Source organism: Megascapheus bottae, chromosome 3 (genome assembly GCF_031878675.1).
Source record: "Megascapheus bottae isolate mThoBot1 chromosome 3, mThoBot2.hap1, whole genome shotgun sequence".
NCBI lineage: Eukaryota > Metazoa > Chordata > Mammalia > Rodentia > Geomyidae > Megascapheus > Megascapheus bottae.
Window position 1 is genome coordinate 48,530,184 of NC_143511.1, and position 17,191 is coordinate 48,547,374.

The 17,191-nt window shown below is 38.9% G+C and overlaps 1 protein-coding gene across 3 annotated transcripts in view; it reads left to right on the forward strand.

The window, feature by feature from the left end:
- Dennd4c (DENN domain containing 4C) overlaps positions 1 to 14,790 on the forward strand; it is a 104,885-nt gene extending 90,095 nt beyond the window's left edge. For all 3 annotated transcript variants that reach the window (XM_090330041.1, XM_090330042.1, XM_090330043.1), the window contains 7 exons: positions 1,880 to 2,062; positions 4,082 to 4,277; positions 6,309 to 6,554; positions 7,562 to 7,679; positions 10,287 to 10,437; positions 12,340 to 12,404; positions 13,231 to 14,790. In XM_090330041.1, the coding sequence (XP_090186167.1) occupies positions 1,880 to 2,062; positions 4,082 to 4,277; positions 6,309 to 6,554; positions 7,562 to 7,679; positions 10,287 to 10,437; positions 12,340 to 12,404; positions 13,231 to 13,367 (1,096 nt within the window). In that variant the 3' untranslated portion in view covers positions 13,368 to 14,790. The remainder of the gene's footprint in view (positions 1 to 1,879; positions 2,063 to 4,081; positions 4,278 to 6,308; positions 6,555 to 7,561; positions 7,680 to 10,286; positions 10,438 to 12,339; positions 12,405 to 13,230) is intronic.
- Positions 14,791 to 17,191: the final 2,401 nt, after the last annotated feature.

A 17,191-nucleotide genomic window follows, 5' to 3' on the forward strand; every position in this document is an offset into this window, starting at 1 on the left:
TTTTTTTGGCCAGTCCTGGGCCTTGGCACTGTCCTTGGACACATTTGCTCAAGGCTATCATTCTGCCACTTGAGCCATAGAGCTGCTTTGGCTTTTTCTGTGTATGTGATTCTGGGGAATTGAACCCAGGGCTTCATTTATGCATGCTAGGACTAGCAAGCTACCACTAGGCCAGCTTATACTTTTCCTTTTTTTTTTTTTTTTTGCCAGTACTGGACTTGACCTCAGGGCCTAAGTGCTATTCTTGAGCTTTCTCAAAGCTAGCGCTCTACAACTTGAGCCACAGCACCACTTGGAGCCTTTTCTATGTATGTGGTACCCAGGAATCTTACTTGGGTCTTTGTGCATGCTAAGCAAGCACTCTGTCACTAGGCTAACCTCTCAGCTCAACTTTTCCATTTGTGTGTGTGTGTGTGTGTGTGTTTGTATCAGTTTTGGGGCTTGAACTCAGGACCTGGGCAATATCACTGAGTTTTGTTTGTTCAAGACTAGCAGTCTACCACTTTGAGCTACTTGTGATTTTTTGGTGGTTAACTGGGAATAAGAATCTCATGGACTTTCCAGGTGCAAGTCCATGTAATAATCCTAGATACTCAGAAGGCTGAGATCCGAGGGTCCAAGTTTAAAGCCAGCCTGTGCACGAAAGGACCTAAGACTCTTATCTCCAATTAACCTCTAGGAAACAGGAAGTGGCTCAAGGGTAGGGTGGTAGCCTTGAGCTGAAGAGCTCAAGGACAGTGCCCAGGCCTAGTTCAAGCCCCACGACCCACCAAAAAAAAAAAAAAAATCTCATGGATTTTCCTGCCTTATCTGGCTTTGAACCTTGATTTCATCCTCCTGAATAACTAGCTTACAGATGTGAACCACCAACACTTGGCATGCTTTTCCATTTTAATGTTATTTTCAGTAGAATTATTCTTGGAACTGAACTTTTTAGATAATTCAAAACTCTTCTGTTGGGCCAGGAGTATGGCCTAATGGTAGAGTGCTTGCCTAGCATGCACAAAGCCCTGGATTCCATTCTTCAGTACCACATGCACAAGAAAAAGCCAGAAATGGTTATGTGGCTCAAGTGGTAGTGCACTAGCCTTGAGAAAGTCCAAGTACAGTACCCAGGCCCTGATTTCAAACCCCAGGGCTGCCAAAAAAGTTAGGGGTTGTTTTAAGCTTGTTTTTGTAACCTTAGTTATATCTCTTTAATTGTTGTCACTCTTTTACAGTCTGATGGTAGAAACTAGGGTTGGGGGCATGGTGAGTTGATAGAGCACTACACAGTAAACAAAAGGTACACCTTTCTGCGGTAGCTTCCTAATGGCTGGGACTGTAGGCATATACCAAAATGTCCATCTGTCTTTTTTTTTTTTGTTTGTGTGGGTCATGGGGCTTGAACTTGGCCTGGGCACTGTCCCTGAGCTCTTCAGCTTAAGGCTTACCGTTCTATCCCTGGGCCTCACCATTGTCTCTGAGCTCTTCAGCTCAAGGCTACTACCCTACCCCTGAACCAATGCCCACTTCCCATTTTCGAGTGGATAATTGGATATAAGAGTCTCAGGTCCATTTGTTCCCAGGCTGGCTTTTTGAACCTTGATCCTTAGATCTCAATCCTGAGTAGCTAGGATTACAGGCATGAGCCACCGCACCTAGCCCCTGTCTTTTTTTAAATTACTGTTTTTAATTTTTTTAATTTCTTCATAACTTTAGTACTCAGAAACTGTGACACAGTCTTTTGTCAAGCTAATCTTAGAAGAGGGAAACAGATTGAAAACAGAAGTATGTTTGTAATAGGCAGTCTTTCCCTTATCAGTTAATGCATTCTGTATCATAAAATAATAATTGTAAATACAAAAAAAATTAAAGACTTCCCTTTGCTTCATTTTAGCTTTTTCTTGAAACCAAGTACTTCTGGTGACAGTTTACAAAGTGGCAGCATGCCATTGGCCAGTGAACCCTTGGAGCACAAACCCGTTTGCAGTTCAGCAGAACCTGACTTGATTAATTTTATGGATTTCCCAAAACATAACCAGACCATAACGGAAGAAGCAGGCCATACAGTTGACTCAAGGTAGGAAGCAGAGAACTCGTTATAATAAGTTACTCTTGTAAAAAAAATTATATAGCTAATAGCAACTTGAATCTAATAAATTAGGACATTAATAATTAATAAAATAGGGCAAAAATATTTAATCTTGATGGCCTTTGTAGATTACATTTGTAATCCTGGCTCTCACGAGCAAGGAGCTGGAGGAGGATTGTGAGACTGAGGCCAGTCCAGCTATGTAGTATATTCAAAGTCAACCCAAGAAGTGTGTATTTTATTTTATTTTTTCCTGTTGGCAATACTGTGGTTTGCAGTCAGAGCCTCACTTGCTAGAAAAGCAGTCTACCTGTTGAGCCAGTCTACTCAGCTCTTGCTTTTCCAGATAAAATCTCATAGCTTGGCCCAGGGCTAGCTGAAGACATCTTCCTGGATCTGTCTCCATGCCCAGTTGTGGGTTTTTGTTGTTTTATTTTTTCCAGTGCCTGTCCTACAGCTTGAACTCAGGTACTGTGTGCTATCCTTGTGTTTGTTTGTTTCTAAAGGCTTTTGCTCTACCTCTTGAGCCACAGCTCTATTTCTAGCTTTTTGATGGTTCACTGGAGATGAGAATCCTCTGTGCTCAGGCAGGATTTGAAGTGCAGTCATCAGATCTTAGGCTCTTGATTAGCTAAAATTACAGATGTGAGCCACTGGTGCCTAGCTGCCAGTTTGTTTTTTGGGAGACAGATCTCACTAATATATTCCCTTGAGTTGGCCTCTCGTTTGCCACCTAGGTATTTGAGATTTCAGGTAAATATCACCATGTTCAGCTCATATTTTACTTTTTGGCAGAAATGCAGTGCTGAAATTTTGAACTCAGATATGCAGTCTTGCTAGGCTAACTTTTATTACTTTTTTTTTTACCTGAGTCAAATCTGAGTATGATTTCATCTTTATTTGAAAATATTATAGCATTCAGGTTAGTTATCTACAAGATTCAATGTCAGGCACAGCCTTAAATTTATTAATCAGCCATCATATCTGTAACTGAAGTGATTTCTTCGATAATGTATCTTCAAGGCAAGGGAATATTTTGACTTAATTAAAATGAAAATGTCGGTTGATGACTCTGTCTTCTCAGAAAATGTCTAGAACAGAAGACATTGCCAGGATTATTGTATTACAGTTGCTCTGTCATTCTGTTTATCAGTTCAAATTCTCACATATGAAATTACTTACACATTAGCATCCCAGAGCCCTTCAGAATGTCTAAAAACAAAATTCAGATTTCTCAAAAAAGAATTTGTTCTTCTCTGAGGGTCCATGAAACAGGTGTTAGGTTTCAGCCAGGCCATAGATTCATGTTCCAATCCTGAAAACTTAAGGGTCTTTAACTGTTGTTTCAGGAGCTTTTCTTGTTAGCCTTGCCATCCCCGCTTCCCCCCTTCCCCCCCTTCTTCACTAGTTACTGAATGTTATCTACTTGTTTATCAGCACTTATCTGGATCACTCCTAGTCTTCTTGCTCAACCAGAGGTGAGACCACGTTTCCTTAAATCAGAGCCCCGTGGTTATTACTTTTTTAAAATAAGATCTTGTGTTTGAATAAAGCAGTGGAATGGGCACATAACCTTGTAAGTTAGGTCACAAATTCTCTTTTCAGTCATCTTTACCACCCATGTTCTTCTGACCAGTGTTGTAAAACAGTGTGAAGAACACTGAGGCTCTTGAGTTGGTAGTATTGAACATAGGGGCATAGGTAGGAGTCAGATGCTCTACCACCTCGAGCCTCACATTTAATCTTCTGGTGGGAGTGGAGGGGAAAGGATTGAGAGAGGATATCTCTGTGTGGCCCAGGATGACCCCAAGTTTCAGATACTCTTGCCTCAGCCCCTCAGCTAGGATTGCAAGTAATACCACCATTATCTGGCATCAGATTTAATTCTTAAAAGGAATTGGTAGTTCTTGTACATTTAATAGACTTAAAATCTATTGAAAAAATTCATCTAGCTCTCTAGATTTAGATTGATTTTCATGACTAACAGCATTTCATCATTTTTTCAAGTGGTGAATTAAAGCAAGCCACTGGAGATGTGCAAACTATGAAAATTTCATCTGTGCCTAATAATTCATCAAAACGAAATGTATCTTTGACGCGAAGCCACAGTGTTGGAGGCCCTTTGCAAAATATTGACTTCTCCCAAAGACCATATCATGGCATTTCAACAGTCAGTCTTCCAAACAGTCTGCAGGAAGTTGTGGTATGTAATACTCAGTCATACGCATTCTCTTTGACTGTTCAGAATAGACCATTAAACGATTCTGTAATCAACTTCATTACACAAAAAGTGTTATACAGAGGGGACCGGGAGTTTGGCCTAGTGGTAGAGTGCTTGCCTAGCATGCACGAGGACCTGTGTTTGATTCCTCAGTACCACATACATAGAAAAAAGCCGGAAGTAGTGCTGAGGCTCAAGTCGTAGAACCTTGAGAAAGTCCAAGGACAGTGCTCAGGTCCTGAGCTCAAGCCCAAGACTGGCAGGAAAAAAAAAAAGCTGGAAATGAAAAAGGTGTGTGTGTGTGTGTGTGTGTGAAATACAGATTTCTCACTTCACAGAATAAATAAATACGAGCAGCTAATCACCAGTCTACTATAAACACCATGACTTGAAGACATTCTTCAGGTCAAGTACTCTCACTTTTTGATCCTCTGCACTCTCCTTTGTCTTCAGCCACCTTTACTGTCTCTCTGGAGTAAATGAGCAGAAGGTAGGCAGTTCAATAACTGTTTAGTACCTGCAGGGCTGGTTTCACACAATTCAGTTTATCCAGTTGCTTTAAAACCCTATCTACCATCCTTATTCTGCAGCCCTTTCTGTGTGCACCAGGTCTGAGTTACCTACTACTGGCATATTGGCCCCGAAGCAGTTCCTGCTTCCTATCCCAGCCAACCCTAATCATTCTGACAAGACACTCTGTTCATTTAGTTTGAACCACCAACCAGATTCTGGGAATTTGAATATATTAACTTTCTAATTTAAGCATTTAAAAATAGCTATTTATGGGGCCGGGAATTTGGCCTAGTGGTTAAAGTGCTTGCCTAGCATGCATGAAGACCTGGGTTTGATTCCTCGCTACCACATATATAGAAAAAAGCTGGAAGTGGTGCTGAGGCTCAAGTGGTAGAGCTCTATCTAGCCTTGAGAAAACCCAAGGACAGTGCTCAGGCCCTGAGGTCAAGCCCAGGACTGGCAAAAAAAAAAAATAGCTATTTATGCTCTGTATTGGTGGTGTAATCTTACCTACTAAGAAGACTAAAATCTAAGGATTGTGGTTCAAAGCCACCTCAAGAAAGAAAGTCTGAGATTCTTATCTCCAGTTAACCAGTGAAAATCTGGCTAAAGTGGTAGAGTGCTGGACTTGAGCAAAAAAGCTCAAGGACAGTGTCTGGGGCTTTAGTTCAAGCACCAAAATGGCACACACACTCACAGTTTATATATCTTATTGATGTGTTAACTGTTATTTCATTTTCAGTCAGCTCGACACTTCTAGAAGTTAGCTTGCTCTTGACACAACTGGTAGCATTTTTGAAATTTGTTTAATGTTTCTTTTTTTTGAGTCAGGGTCTCACTATCTAGTATAGGCTGATCTTGAATTTCAGATCTTATTGCCTCAGCTCACAAATACTAGGATTACAGGCACATTGTTTCATGCCAATGCTTTGTAAGTTCTTTCCCTAGAATCAGACATTTCTTTTCAGAAGGCTTGGTTCTTTTTAGAGATAAATGGAATTTGAGACCTTAGTTTAGGCACTATTTAACTCTTCTAGCTGTTGTTGCAATTAAATGTAAATAAATTTGATATAATTTTCAAAGGACAGAACAATGAGTATTAATACAAAGAATGTCCTATTTTTTTAAGAGTTGTGAAAATAAGGCTATTATAAACCATGTAAACTATAAACTCATCATAAATGATATAAAAATGACATGTTTTATATAAACTGAGAAAAAATAATAGATAAATATATTACTTGATATAAAATTAATGTTATTTTAATATGTTTATTGAAATAGATATTTCTCTTGCAGTAGTTTATAACTTAAGGGCAATGAAGTAGCTTAAAGAAAGCTTAAGCAGAGAGTTTAAGGTTTTCACTTACTAGGAGGTTCTGTTACATATACTAAGGTGCTCCAAAATAACAGTACAAATGGAGAAATGTAATATCCTTGGAAAATATTGGTAAGCATGTAAAATTAAATAATGTTCACTTCTTGTATTTTTTTTTAAAGGACCCGTTAGGGAAAAAACCTAATCCTCCCCCTGTGTCTGTGCCATATTTGAGTCCTCTGGTGCTTCGTAAAGAACTTGAATCTCTGTTAGAAAATGAAGGTGATCAGGTGATTCACACGTCTTCTTTCATCAATCAACATCCAATCATTTTCTGGAACCTTGTGTGGTATTTTAGACGTTTGGACCTTCCTAGCAATTTGCCAGGACTTATCCTCACATCTGAACATTGTAATGAAGGCGTACAGGTAGGATACCAACTTCTATACTTATAACAGTAGCTTAACAAGATACTAAGTGTATTTCTCTCTCACTGAGAAGCTGAGTGATAGTACACTGTTGGGGACCTTATATCTTTTTACTTAGCTGTGCATGGCTTCCATTTCCAAGGTCTTTTCTTGGTCTAGAATTTATTCCAGTCTTTCTTTTTTTTTTCTTTTCTTTTTTTCACTCCTGGGGCTTGAACTCTGAGCCTGGGCACCGTCCTTGAACTTTCTCAAGACGTGCTCTACCACTTGAGCCATAGCACCACGTTAGGCTTTTTCTGTGTATGTATTACTGAGGAATCAAAACCAGAGCTTCATGGAATGCAAGCACTCTATCACTAGGCCACACTTTCGGGCCTCATTATTTGACATTGTAGGCAGTGGTAATGAGACAAATGAATGGAAAAGTGTGTGTCTTCTCTCTGATAGTGAAGTTGTAAAGTATTTCCACATGTACACATGTGGCCTGAATATGGTCATATCTAGCTGCAGAGTTACATAGCTCTAAATGTTTTACCTTGGACATTGGTGGCTCATGCCTAAAATCTTAACTACTCAGGAGGCTGAGTTCTGAAGATCCTGATGAGAAGTCGGCTATGCAGACAATCTAAGAGCCTCTTATCTCCCAGTTAATGAGTATTCGGGCCCTGAGTTCAAGCCCCAGTATCAGAATTACCTATAACTATTTAGTTTAAAAAAAGAAACACCCAATTTGACTTACCTTGCAATTTGTTGTGACCTTTTATCTAGTCTTGTGCTAGTTGACAATTTGTCATTCCAGTTCTTGAAAGTCAGAATGCGAAACCTATATGTCAAAACAGCAAGGACATTTTTCATCAGACATTATTGTTTAAAATTTTGCTCAAAATTGTATGGCCACAGTTTTGAATTAACTCATTTATATATAATCAAGCTGTGTAATGTAGAATCAAGCTGTGTAGGCCCACTGGTAATTATTTGGGATACTAGTATTTTTTATTGTCTTTTAGCTTCCTCTGTCATCTTTGTCTCAAGATAGCAAACTTGTATATATTCAGCTGTTATGGGATAATATCAATCTTCATCAAGAACCAGAAGAACCTCTGTATGTTTCTTGGAGGAATTCTAGTAAGTAAAATAGAATTGAAAAAATATATTTTCATAGGTAATGGATAAAGCAATTGTGTACCATCCATCTGCCTAGTAGAATAGTACTAGTCAGTAATAAAGAAGAGTGAAAAAAAGGGAAAGAATAGCATTAGAAAGAAGGCTGAAATAGTAGGCTCACAATTTCCAGGCAAGTTTGAGCAGCAAAGCAAGACCAAACAAAAACCAGGAATACAAGTGATTTTTATTATATTAGTTCAAATTGATTTGCTGTTCTACTGATACTTTGTGCCAACTATCACTAAGTTGAGGAGTAATTTTTTATTAAATAGCAATTGTGCTAGTTATTTTGAGAATAAATTTCTGTAGTGGAAAAGTAATGTTGACATATTGATATAAGATTATAAATTTTTGCTGAGTGAGGTGACTCACAACTGTAATCCTAGCTACTCAGGAGGCTGAGCTCTGAGGATCGCAATTCAAAGCCAACCAATTCAAAGCCAGCCTGGGCACCTAAGCACTAAAGTTGGTGAGACTCTTATCTCCAAGTAACCATCAGAAAACCAAAAGTGATACTGTGGCTCAAGGGGTAGGTCGGTAGACTTGAGCTGAAGAGCTCAGGGACAACGCTCAGGCCTAGAGTTCAAGTCCCACAACCGACCTCCCCCCCCCCCAAAAAAATATATATAGTAAGTTTTCAACTTAAAAACTCACTACAGGGGCCAGGAGTTTGGCCTAGTGGCACAGTGCTTGCCTAGTATGCACAAAGACCCAGGTTCGATTCCTCAGTACCATATACATAGAAAAAGCCAAAAGTGGCTCTGTGGCTCAAATGGTAGAGCTCTAGCCATGAGAAAGCCCAAGGACAGTGCTCAGACCCTGAGCTCAAGCCCAGGACTGGCAAAACAAACAAACAAACAAACAAAAAACCCACCTCACTACAAAGCTTTTATATTGATGGAAGTATGGCTTGCAATGAGGGATGGGGTAGGGTGATAGTGATCAAGATGCAGTGCACACAGAAATGGTGGAATTTACTTGTACTCCCTGTCCTCAGGAGGAGGAGGATCATGAGTTCAAGGCCAGCCTAGGCTACCTAGCAAGACCTTAACTGCCTCTGAAGAGAACAAAAATGAAAGGGAAAAGGAGGGAGATGAGGAAATGTCAGTGCTGAAAATTACTCTGCCAAAAAAACATGAAGTCAGTCTATAGAGTAGAAGGACATGTGCTTGTAAATTATATATCCTGAACATATTTTTTCTTAGAGAACTTTTACAACTCACTAATAAAAAAAAAAATGACTTTTAAAAATGGATGAAGAGGGGCCAGGAGTTTGGCCTAGTGGTAGAGTGCCTGCCTAGCATGCACGAAGACCCGGGTTCGATTCCTTGGTACCACATACATAGGAAAAAGCCAGAAGTGGTGCTGAGGCTCAAGTGGTAGAGCTCTAGCCTTGAGAAAGCCCAAGGACAGCGCTCAGGCCCTGAGCTCAAGCCCAGGACTGGCAAAAAAAAAATAAAATAAAATTTAAAAAAATAAAATAAATTAAATTAAAAAAAATGGATGAAGAATCTACTAAAGCTGCTGAGATCTGAGGATCAAGGTTCAAAGCCAGCCTAGGCACAAAAGGACCTGAGACTCTTATCTCCAACTACTCTCTAGAAAATGGGAAATGGGGCTTGGCTCAGGGGGAGGGTGGTAGCCTTGAGTTGAAGAGCTCAGGAATAATGCCCAGGCCAACTTCAAGCCCCATGACCCACAAAAAAAAAAAAGAGAGAGAGAGAAACAGAGAGAGAGAGAGACAGAGACAGAGAGACAGACCAGGGGCTGGGAGTTTGGCCTAGTGGTAGAGTGCTTGCGTAGCATGCAGGAGGACCCAGGTTCAATTTCTTCGTACCACATACAAAGAAAAAAGCTGGAAGTGGTGCTGCTGCTCAAGTGGTAGAGCTCTAGCCTTGAGAAAGTACAAGGACATTGCTCAAGCCCGGAGCTCAAGCCCAGAACTGGCACAAAAAAAAAATAAAGAGAGGACCAGACTTTATGCTTTGTAGGAGAGCCGTAATACAAATGATAATCAGACCTACAAGAGATACAGAAAATTTGGAATCTTTATCGACTGCCGATGAGAATAAAAACAGTGTTGCTGCTTAGAAAAAATTTCCCAAATCTCAGAATGGTAAGAAGAGTTACTATATAATCTAGCTAGCAAGCTAGCTAGTTAGCTATCAAAATATATAAGGTTTGTTTTTTCTTTTCTTTCCATTGCCAGTCCTGGGGCTTGAACTCAGGGCCTGGACACTGTCCCTGGGCTTTTGTGCTCAAGACTACTTCTTTGCCATTTGAGCCACAGCTCCACTTTTGACTTTTGGTGATTAATTGGAGGTAAGAATCTCTCAGGTTTGTCTGTCCAGGCTGACTTTGAATAGTCATCCTCAGCCTTCTGAGTAGTTAGGATTACAGGTGTGAGCCATTGACAACTGACTGGTAGAATAATTTTTACTAAGCATATTGCCACATGATGTTGCTATCAACACTCTGTTGAGAATATTTACTAGATAGCTAGAAATTGACACAACTCTGGAAAAGTAAACATTAATAATTGGAAAAAATCTGTGTTCTTATTACTAGATTCTGAAAAGAAATTATCTCTTCTGTCAGAGGAACAAGAAGCCACAAGCACCTTAGTAGAAGCTATTAGGCAAAGTATTCGGCACAATGATGTACTCAGACCCATCCACCTGCTTTCCCAGCAGATGAAGCCAGACATGAAAAGGCAAAGGTAATAGCCCTTCTCTTTTACTTTGTGCAACTCAATTTCATCTTTTAAATCTATACACTATTTTAAAAATGTTTGTAAATGAAATACATACTTGTTGCCTAATGTGTAATTTTTGATAAATGTCACCCAAATATATGCATCCATAATTGAGCACATAGATACAATAAAAATACCTGTACAACATATTAAATTTTAGGATAATAAGTCATTGATTATTAAGCTACATTGGATATTTTGGAAACTACTACACATCATTTGAAATGATTTGTGAATTTATTAACAGCAGTAAACATACATGCTACTCTGCCAGGCCCTGTGTTTAGACACAGATCTTTTTTGTTCACTGTAAAAATATGAAGGGTGGGAGGCATGGCTTAGTAATAGAGCACTGGAGTAGGAGTGGAATACGCATTATATGTAATATGGGATTATGATTAGATGTAGAGGCAATTTAGGGAAGTAATAGAAAATAGTATACTATAAAGGATGTGAAGTATCTTGGTCCTTCAGTGTCAGCTAAATTGTTAGGCTCAGGACTGATCCCTGTCTGTTTTACTGAGTGAAGATTAACTTAGTAGAAGCTTCTAAAAAGGAAACACTCTTATTTATACTTGCATGCTTCTAATGGTTTCTTTGAAGATAAACTCAGAAATGATAGGGCAAGAATTAACTGAAAATGAATGGATTCCCTGGCCATCACAACTATTGAAGTAGACATGGCCTCTTTTACAGTCTAAAGAGCATCTTGCTTCATGTGTCTGTAGTTTATTAAGGGTAGGAAATAATATTAGAAATGGCATGTTGGATTTCTGGCTTTTGTAAAGAAAGCTACATGAGGTGTCATGGAATTAGCACTAGTTGTTGGGCCTGTAAATATTTCTTAAGTTTTTACCTCATCCTTATTTTTATTTTTTTTAATTCTGCTCTGCTGGAGATATTGAACACAGGGCTTTATTGCATACTAGGCAAACACTGTTTCACTGAGCTCTTATCTGTATTCTTAGCAATTGAGTTGTGAGGACTTTCCTTGCCCTTTCCCCTTTCTTTTTCCTCTCTTTTTCCTTTTTTTTTTATTTTCTACTTGCTTTGGGGAGATTTTGGTTGGTTTCTTTTTTTTTTTTTTTTTTTTTTTTTTGATTTATAATCTCATTATATAGCTCAGGCTAGCCTTGAACTCCAAATTCTCTTGATTTGGTGTTCTAGTGAGCTCTACCAGACCCAACTGCACATCTCATTTAATGCTTAATTTTGTGACTTTTATATGTTCAGACCATCTAAGAGTAATTTGATTGATTCTTTACTATTGGGTTGAGCAAAAAAGAGGCAATACCACATCTCACATTTTGGCCAAGTATTAAAAGACCCCATGATTCCAAAATGGTTGAATGGCAAGAGACTTAAGACTCTGCTCTTATAAATTTTAATTATCAATTTGAGTTAAATATTACTATATTTTTAATTGAAATAAAGTTACGTGTTACTTTTGTCACTGAAGTAAGTGAAGCCTTATGTCTTTTACTTTTTACCTTCCTCCCTTTCCCCTTTCCTTCCTTTTCTTCTCTTCCCCTTGCCTGGCAATCAAACCCCAGACCTTGAAAATGTTAAGTGAACATTATACAACTGAACTACATCCCCAACTCTCAACTAACTTTTAGAATTTTGAAACAGATATGGGACATTGCAAAAATAGTAAAGAACTCCAGCCTCCTCCAAAGATGATCTTCCATATACCTGTAATATACTAGCTAAGCCAGGATGATGTTTATGTGGTTACATAACTGCTAGTCATGCAACATGCTACAGAATGTAATTTGTTTTCATCATTTTAAGTGAGTCTACATCTGTGTATACATGTTTTTATATTATTTGCCCGTTAACTTTCAAAATATATCTATTTTATAGGAGTTTATACAGAGAAATCCTTTTCTTATCGTTAGTGTCTCTTGGAAGAGAAAATATTGATATTGGTAAGTTTTGGTTTTTTTTTTTTTGCCAGTCCTGGGCTTGAGCTCAGGGCCTGAGCACTGTCCTTGGACTTTCTCAAGGCTAGAGCTCTACCACTTGAGCCTCAGCACCACTTCTGGCTTTTTTCTATGTATGTAGTACCGAGGAATCGAACCCAGGTCTTCATGCATGCTAGGCAAACACTTTAACCACTAGGCCAAACTCCCGGCCCCAATATATTGGTAAGTTTTTGAAGTGAGGGATTATCAGAGTGGGTCTTTATTTGACAAAGTTTTGTTTTTTCCTGAGCTGGGCCTTGTTGCCTCATGTCTGTAATCCTAGCTACTCAGCAGGCTGAAATCTGAGGATGGCTGTTCAAATCCAAACCTGGCACTAAAATCCTGAGACTTTTTTTTTTTTTTTTGGTTGGTCATGGGACTTGAACTCTGGGCCTGGTCCCTGAGCTCTTCAGCTCAAGGGTAACACCCTACCCCTTGAGCCTTGCAGATAAGTCTCACAGACTTTAGTACCTGGGCTGGCTTTGAATCACAATTCTCAGATCTCAGCCTCCTGAGTAGCTTGGTATTTTTCTTGTTTTCATTGGATAGCCAATAGTAGATTGCTTATGTGGTATACTCAAAGCTCGGGTGGTATACTCAAAGCTCCGGGTTCAACCCAGCACTGAAAAACAAACCTGATAGCTGATAGTGATCTTTTTAAAAGTAACTATTTATCTATTTATCTACATTTACAATGTTTCACTTGAATATGCATAATTTTATTATGTGCAGTTTTTAGACAAAAAATTTACTAATCCATTACAACTGCATTTTTGAAAATGTCTTTCAGAGGCTTTTGACAATGAATATGGACTTGCATACAATAGTCTGTCTTCAGAGATTCTTAAAAAGTTACAGAGAATTGATGCTCCACCAAGTACCAGTGCAGAGTGGTGCAGGAAATGTTTTGGAGCTCCTCTCATTTAAGTAAAAGAGTCATCTGGATTCCAACAAGTGCTAGAGGAACAGATTGTGTCTGGAAGCATAAGAAGTGCTTTTCAAATCCTAAGAATTGGTGAAAAGTGAATGGTAATTCATACTAAATTGTCTCAAAATGCCATTAAAAATGTCCTTTAGGTTTATTGATTTTGAAAAGTTTCAACTCCTAAACAGTTTCTCTACTGCAAACATATTTTTGGATTTCATAGTATTTGTAGTAGTTTAGTAGTAGTGAAAAAAAATCCAGTCATCTTAGGCATTTGTTTATATTTGAGAGGTTTGGGGAATGGCAAATCAAACTTGCCTAACCTCAAAACAAATGAAATATTTCAATTGTAAGAGCAACTAGTGTGTGACTATATATGTAGGGGAGCTGTATAGGTATGTGTATAACTGTATATTTATTAAAATACCTAAATTGCGTGTTGCAATAGTTTTCTGAAAGGGTTGTCTCATTGCTTTTAAATGACTACTGCTAAAGTAACCTGTAGTCATTAATCCCTAAATTACCTAAAAGTCATGACAACTGCCTTCCTTGATTTAAAAATTTAATATATATATCATCTTTTTATTATGAACTATTTTGCTTAATGAATTTTATCTTTAATATCCAGGTACTTCCATCTTCGTCCAATACTGTGTTAATTGCAGTGGCCTTAAAAATTAACTTCATAACAGTTATTTGAAACATGCCTAAAATGCACAAGTGTACAGCCTTCTGTCCTGAAATCTTTTCTTTTTCAGGCACAAATATTGGTCACTTTTTTAAAAACCTGTGGGATAAACTTGCACTGCAAACTTGTTTTATTCTTGTACAATATTTAGATTTATATGCTTTTGAGTAAAAATGTGCATTTGTAAATACTGTTCTTTTCTAGGTTGAATTGTCTTAAAACTAAAGCTCATTGGGCTTGTTGCCAGTAGGTTTAAGAAAATTATGACCTCACATTGCCTTACTTTTGACATTTATCATGCTTTTTGTTAAAAAAAATCCACTAAGAGTATGTTGCCTTAACTACATGTTTTAAAACCCAACAGTTCCTATGTGTGTAAATTCACAGTAATTATACAGATGACTAAATCAGTTGACACACAAAATAATTACCTCTATCTGGTATACTTAACAGCACAAACCCTTCTGTATGGTATAACCTTTTAAAACTTATTGTATCAGTGTTTCAGCATTTAAAGTTCAATATGACCTATGCAGAATTCTAGTGTGAATTTGTCAGAAAGCTAAAAAGTTTATCAGAAATTGTGTACAATCTTTAACTTCAAAGAGGAACTTTTGCACTGTCTCAGGAGTATATATTTTTGCAACTTGTAACACTTGAATTGACCCAACAAAGTTTCAATTTAACTTGCATATAAAACTTGAGGCTGAATAAAATGAAAAATAATTTTAAATTCACTGTGCTTGTCTGTTAACATTTGTAAGGATCTTTCAACCTTTAGGTAGAATTGTTAGAATCTCAGTATTGTTATTGCCTTTTCTTCATAGCTTGAAGTAACTTGTTTACCTAAGAAATTATTTACAAACCTGTGTAAGCAACAAGTCTCTACACATGTAGAAAAAAATAGGAAAGCATGGTGGCACATACCCATCCCTGTGAAGTTAAGGCAGAAATCTGAGTTAGAAGCCAAGGAAAGACAAAATCTTTTGTGTGTGTTGGGGGTGGGGGGCGGTGTCTGTGTTGTGGGGCTTGAACTCTAGGCCTGGGCGCTGTCAGAGCTCTTCAGCTCAAGGCTACCAGTGTACACCCTTGGAGCCACAGCCTTACTTCTGGTTTTCTAGTGGTTAATTGTCTAGTGGTTAATTGGAGGTAAGTGTTTCAGCACTTAAGTGCCCTTGAACCTCGATCCTCAGATCTCAGCCTCCTGTGTAGCTATGATTATAGGTGTGAACTACCTTGGCTGACAAAATCATTAGTTATATTTTTTAAAAATGAATGTGACTTGAACTCATTGCCTATGTGCTGTCCCTCAGCTTTTTCACTCAAGATTGGCCCTTGACTATTTGAGCCACAGCTCCATTGTAGTATTTACTTCAAGATGTCTTACTGGGGTTTCCTGCCTGAGGTGAATGTTAACTGTGACTATCAGATTGCTTAGCAGAACCTTTTATTGTTTGAGCTTGGTATTGTGATGTCTTTAGTTTTATTTTATAGCTTGACCATGGCACCCGAAAAAAGATAAAATGAGCATAAAACTTTTTTTTTTTGCTGCATAAAAAGTATTTTAGCCGGGAGTTTGGCCTAGCGGTTAAAGTGCTTGCCTAGCATGCATGAAGACCCCGGGTTCGATTCCTCGGTACCACATACATAGAAAAAAGCCAGAAGTGGTGCTGAGGCTCAAGTGGTAGAGCTCTAGCCTTGAGAAAGTCCAAGGACAGTGCTCAGGCCCTGAGCTCAAGCCCAGGACTGGCAAAAAAAAAAAAAGAAGTATTTTAGCTGGGTGCAGTGGTTCATGCTTATAATCCTAATCAGGAGGCTGAGATCTGAGAATCTTAAGTTCAAAGCACAAAAGGACCTGAGACTCTTATCAACTCGGGGACAACACCCAGGCCCAGGGGTAGGGCAGTAGCGTTGAGCTCAAGAGCTCAGGGACAGCACAGTGACAGCATTGACCCACCAGAAAATATCTTCTGATATCTAGTGGCTCACACCTGTAATCCTAGCTGCTCAGGAGGCTGAGATCTGAGGATTGTGGTTCAAAGCCAGCCAGGGCGCTAATCTATGAAACTTATCTCCAATTAAACACCAGAATACCAGAGGTATACTGTGTTTTCAGGGGAAGGGCACTAGCTTTGAGTTGAGGAGCTCATGGACTATGTACGATCAGGATGAGTTAAAGCCCTACAATCGACCAAAAGCAAAAAGCCTTTAAGGAAATTACCAGTTTTTAGGGCATTTTGTTTTGAAACCAGCTCAGGAAAGTTTTATTTAAATTATCTTTACTTTTCTCCAGCTTGCTTTTGGCATGCTTCTAATGGCATCAGAGCCCCTAACAGAATCACCTGGACCAGTGATAGCCAGTATGCACACACTAGTAAATGGCCCTGTACTGCCTAGCGCTGTATTGCCACTGTAGTGACAGACACCAGTTCTGGCCAGCATGGCATAGTGCTGTTTCAGTTTTTCTCAGGGCTGGGCAGTTGTTGGTGAGGATAAACAATTTCCCATTGCCCTGCATGATCATCTTCAGTCTCCTTGTACCCCAGCATGTAATTTCCACTTTTATCTTGGAGTCCAGTTGATCCACTCGAGAAACCTCTTCATCTCCTTGGCAGCCTCTTAGGAATGGGAAAGCTCCCAAATTGAAAGCAGCAAAGATGGCTAAAGTAAATTTTTGCCAGTTCTAGGGCTTGAACTCAGCAGGGCTTTCTCAAGGCTAGAGCTCTACCACTTGGGCCACAGTATTTCTGGCTTTTCAAGCCCCATGAGCCCCCCCCCCCCCGCCAACACACACGAATGCACGCACGCACGCCCCCAGGCATAAGAATCTATAACTCTTCAACTTCTCCAATTAACCAGAAAACTTTAAGTGATGCTGTGGCTCAAAGTGGTAGAGTACTAGCCTTGAGCCAAAATGCTCAGGAACAAACCCAGGCCCTAAGCTCAAGCCCCACAACCAAAAAAAAAAAATCATAAATTCTACTCCAAAACCCCCTTTCGTCCAAGCTACTTCTGTTACAGCATCCCAACCCGAGAGTTTTGCTTTTAAATACTTTTGTCTGCTATCGCATTACCTGTGATCTATTTTCAGTGACTCATATTCCTCCATTTATCCCATTAAATAAGGTAAATTAAAGA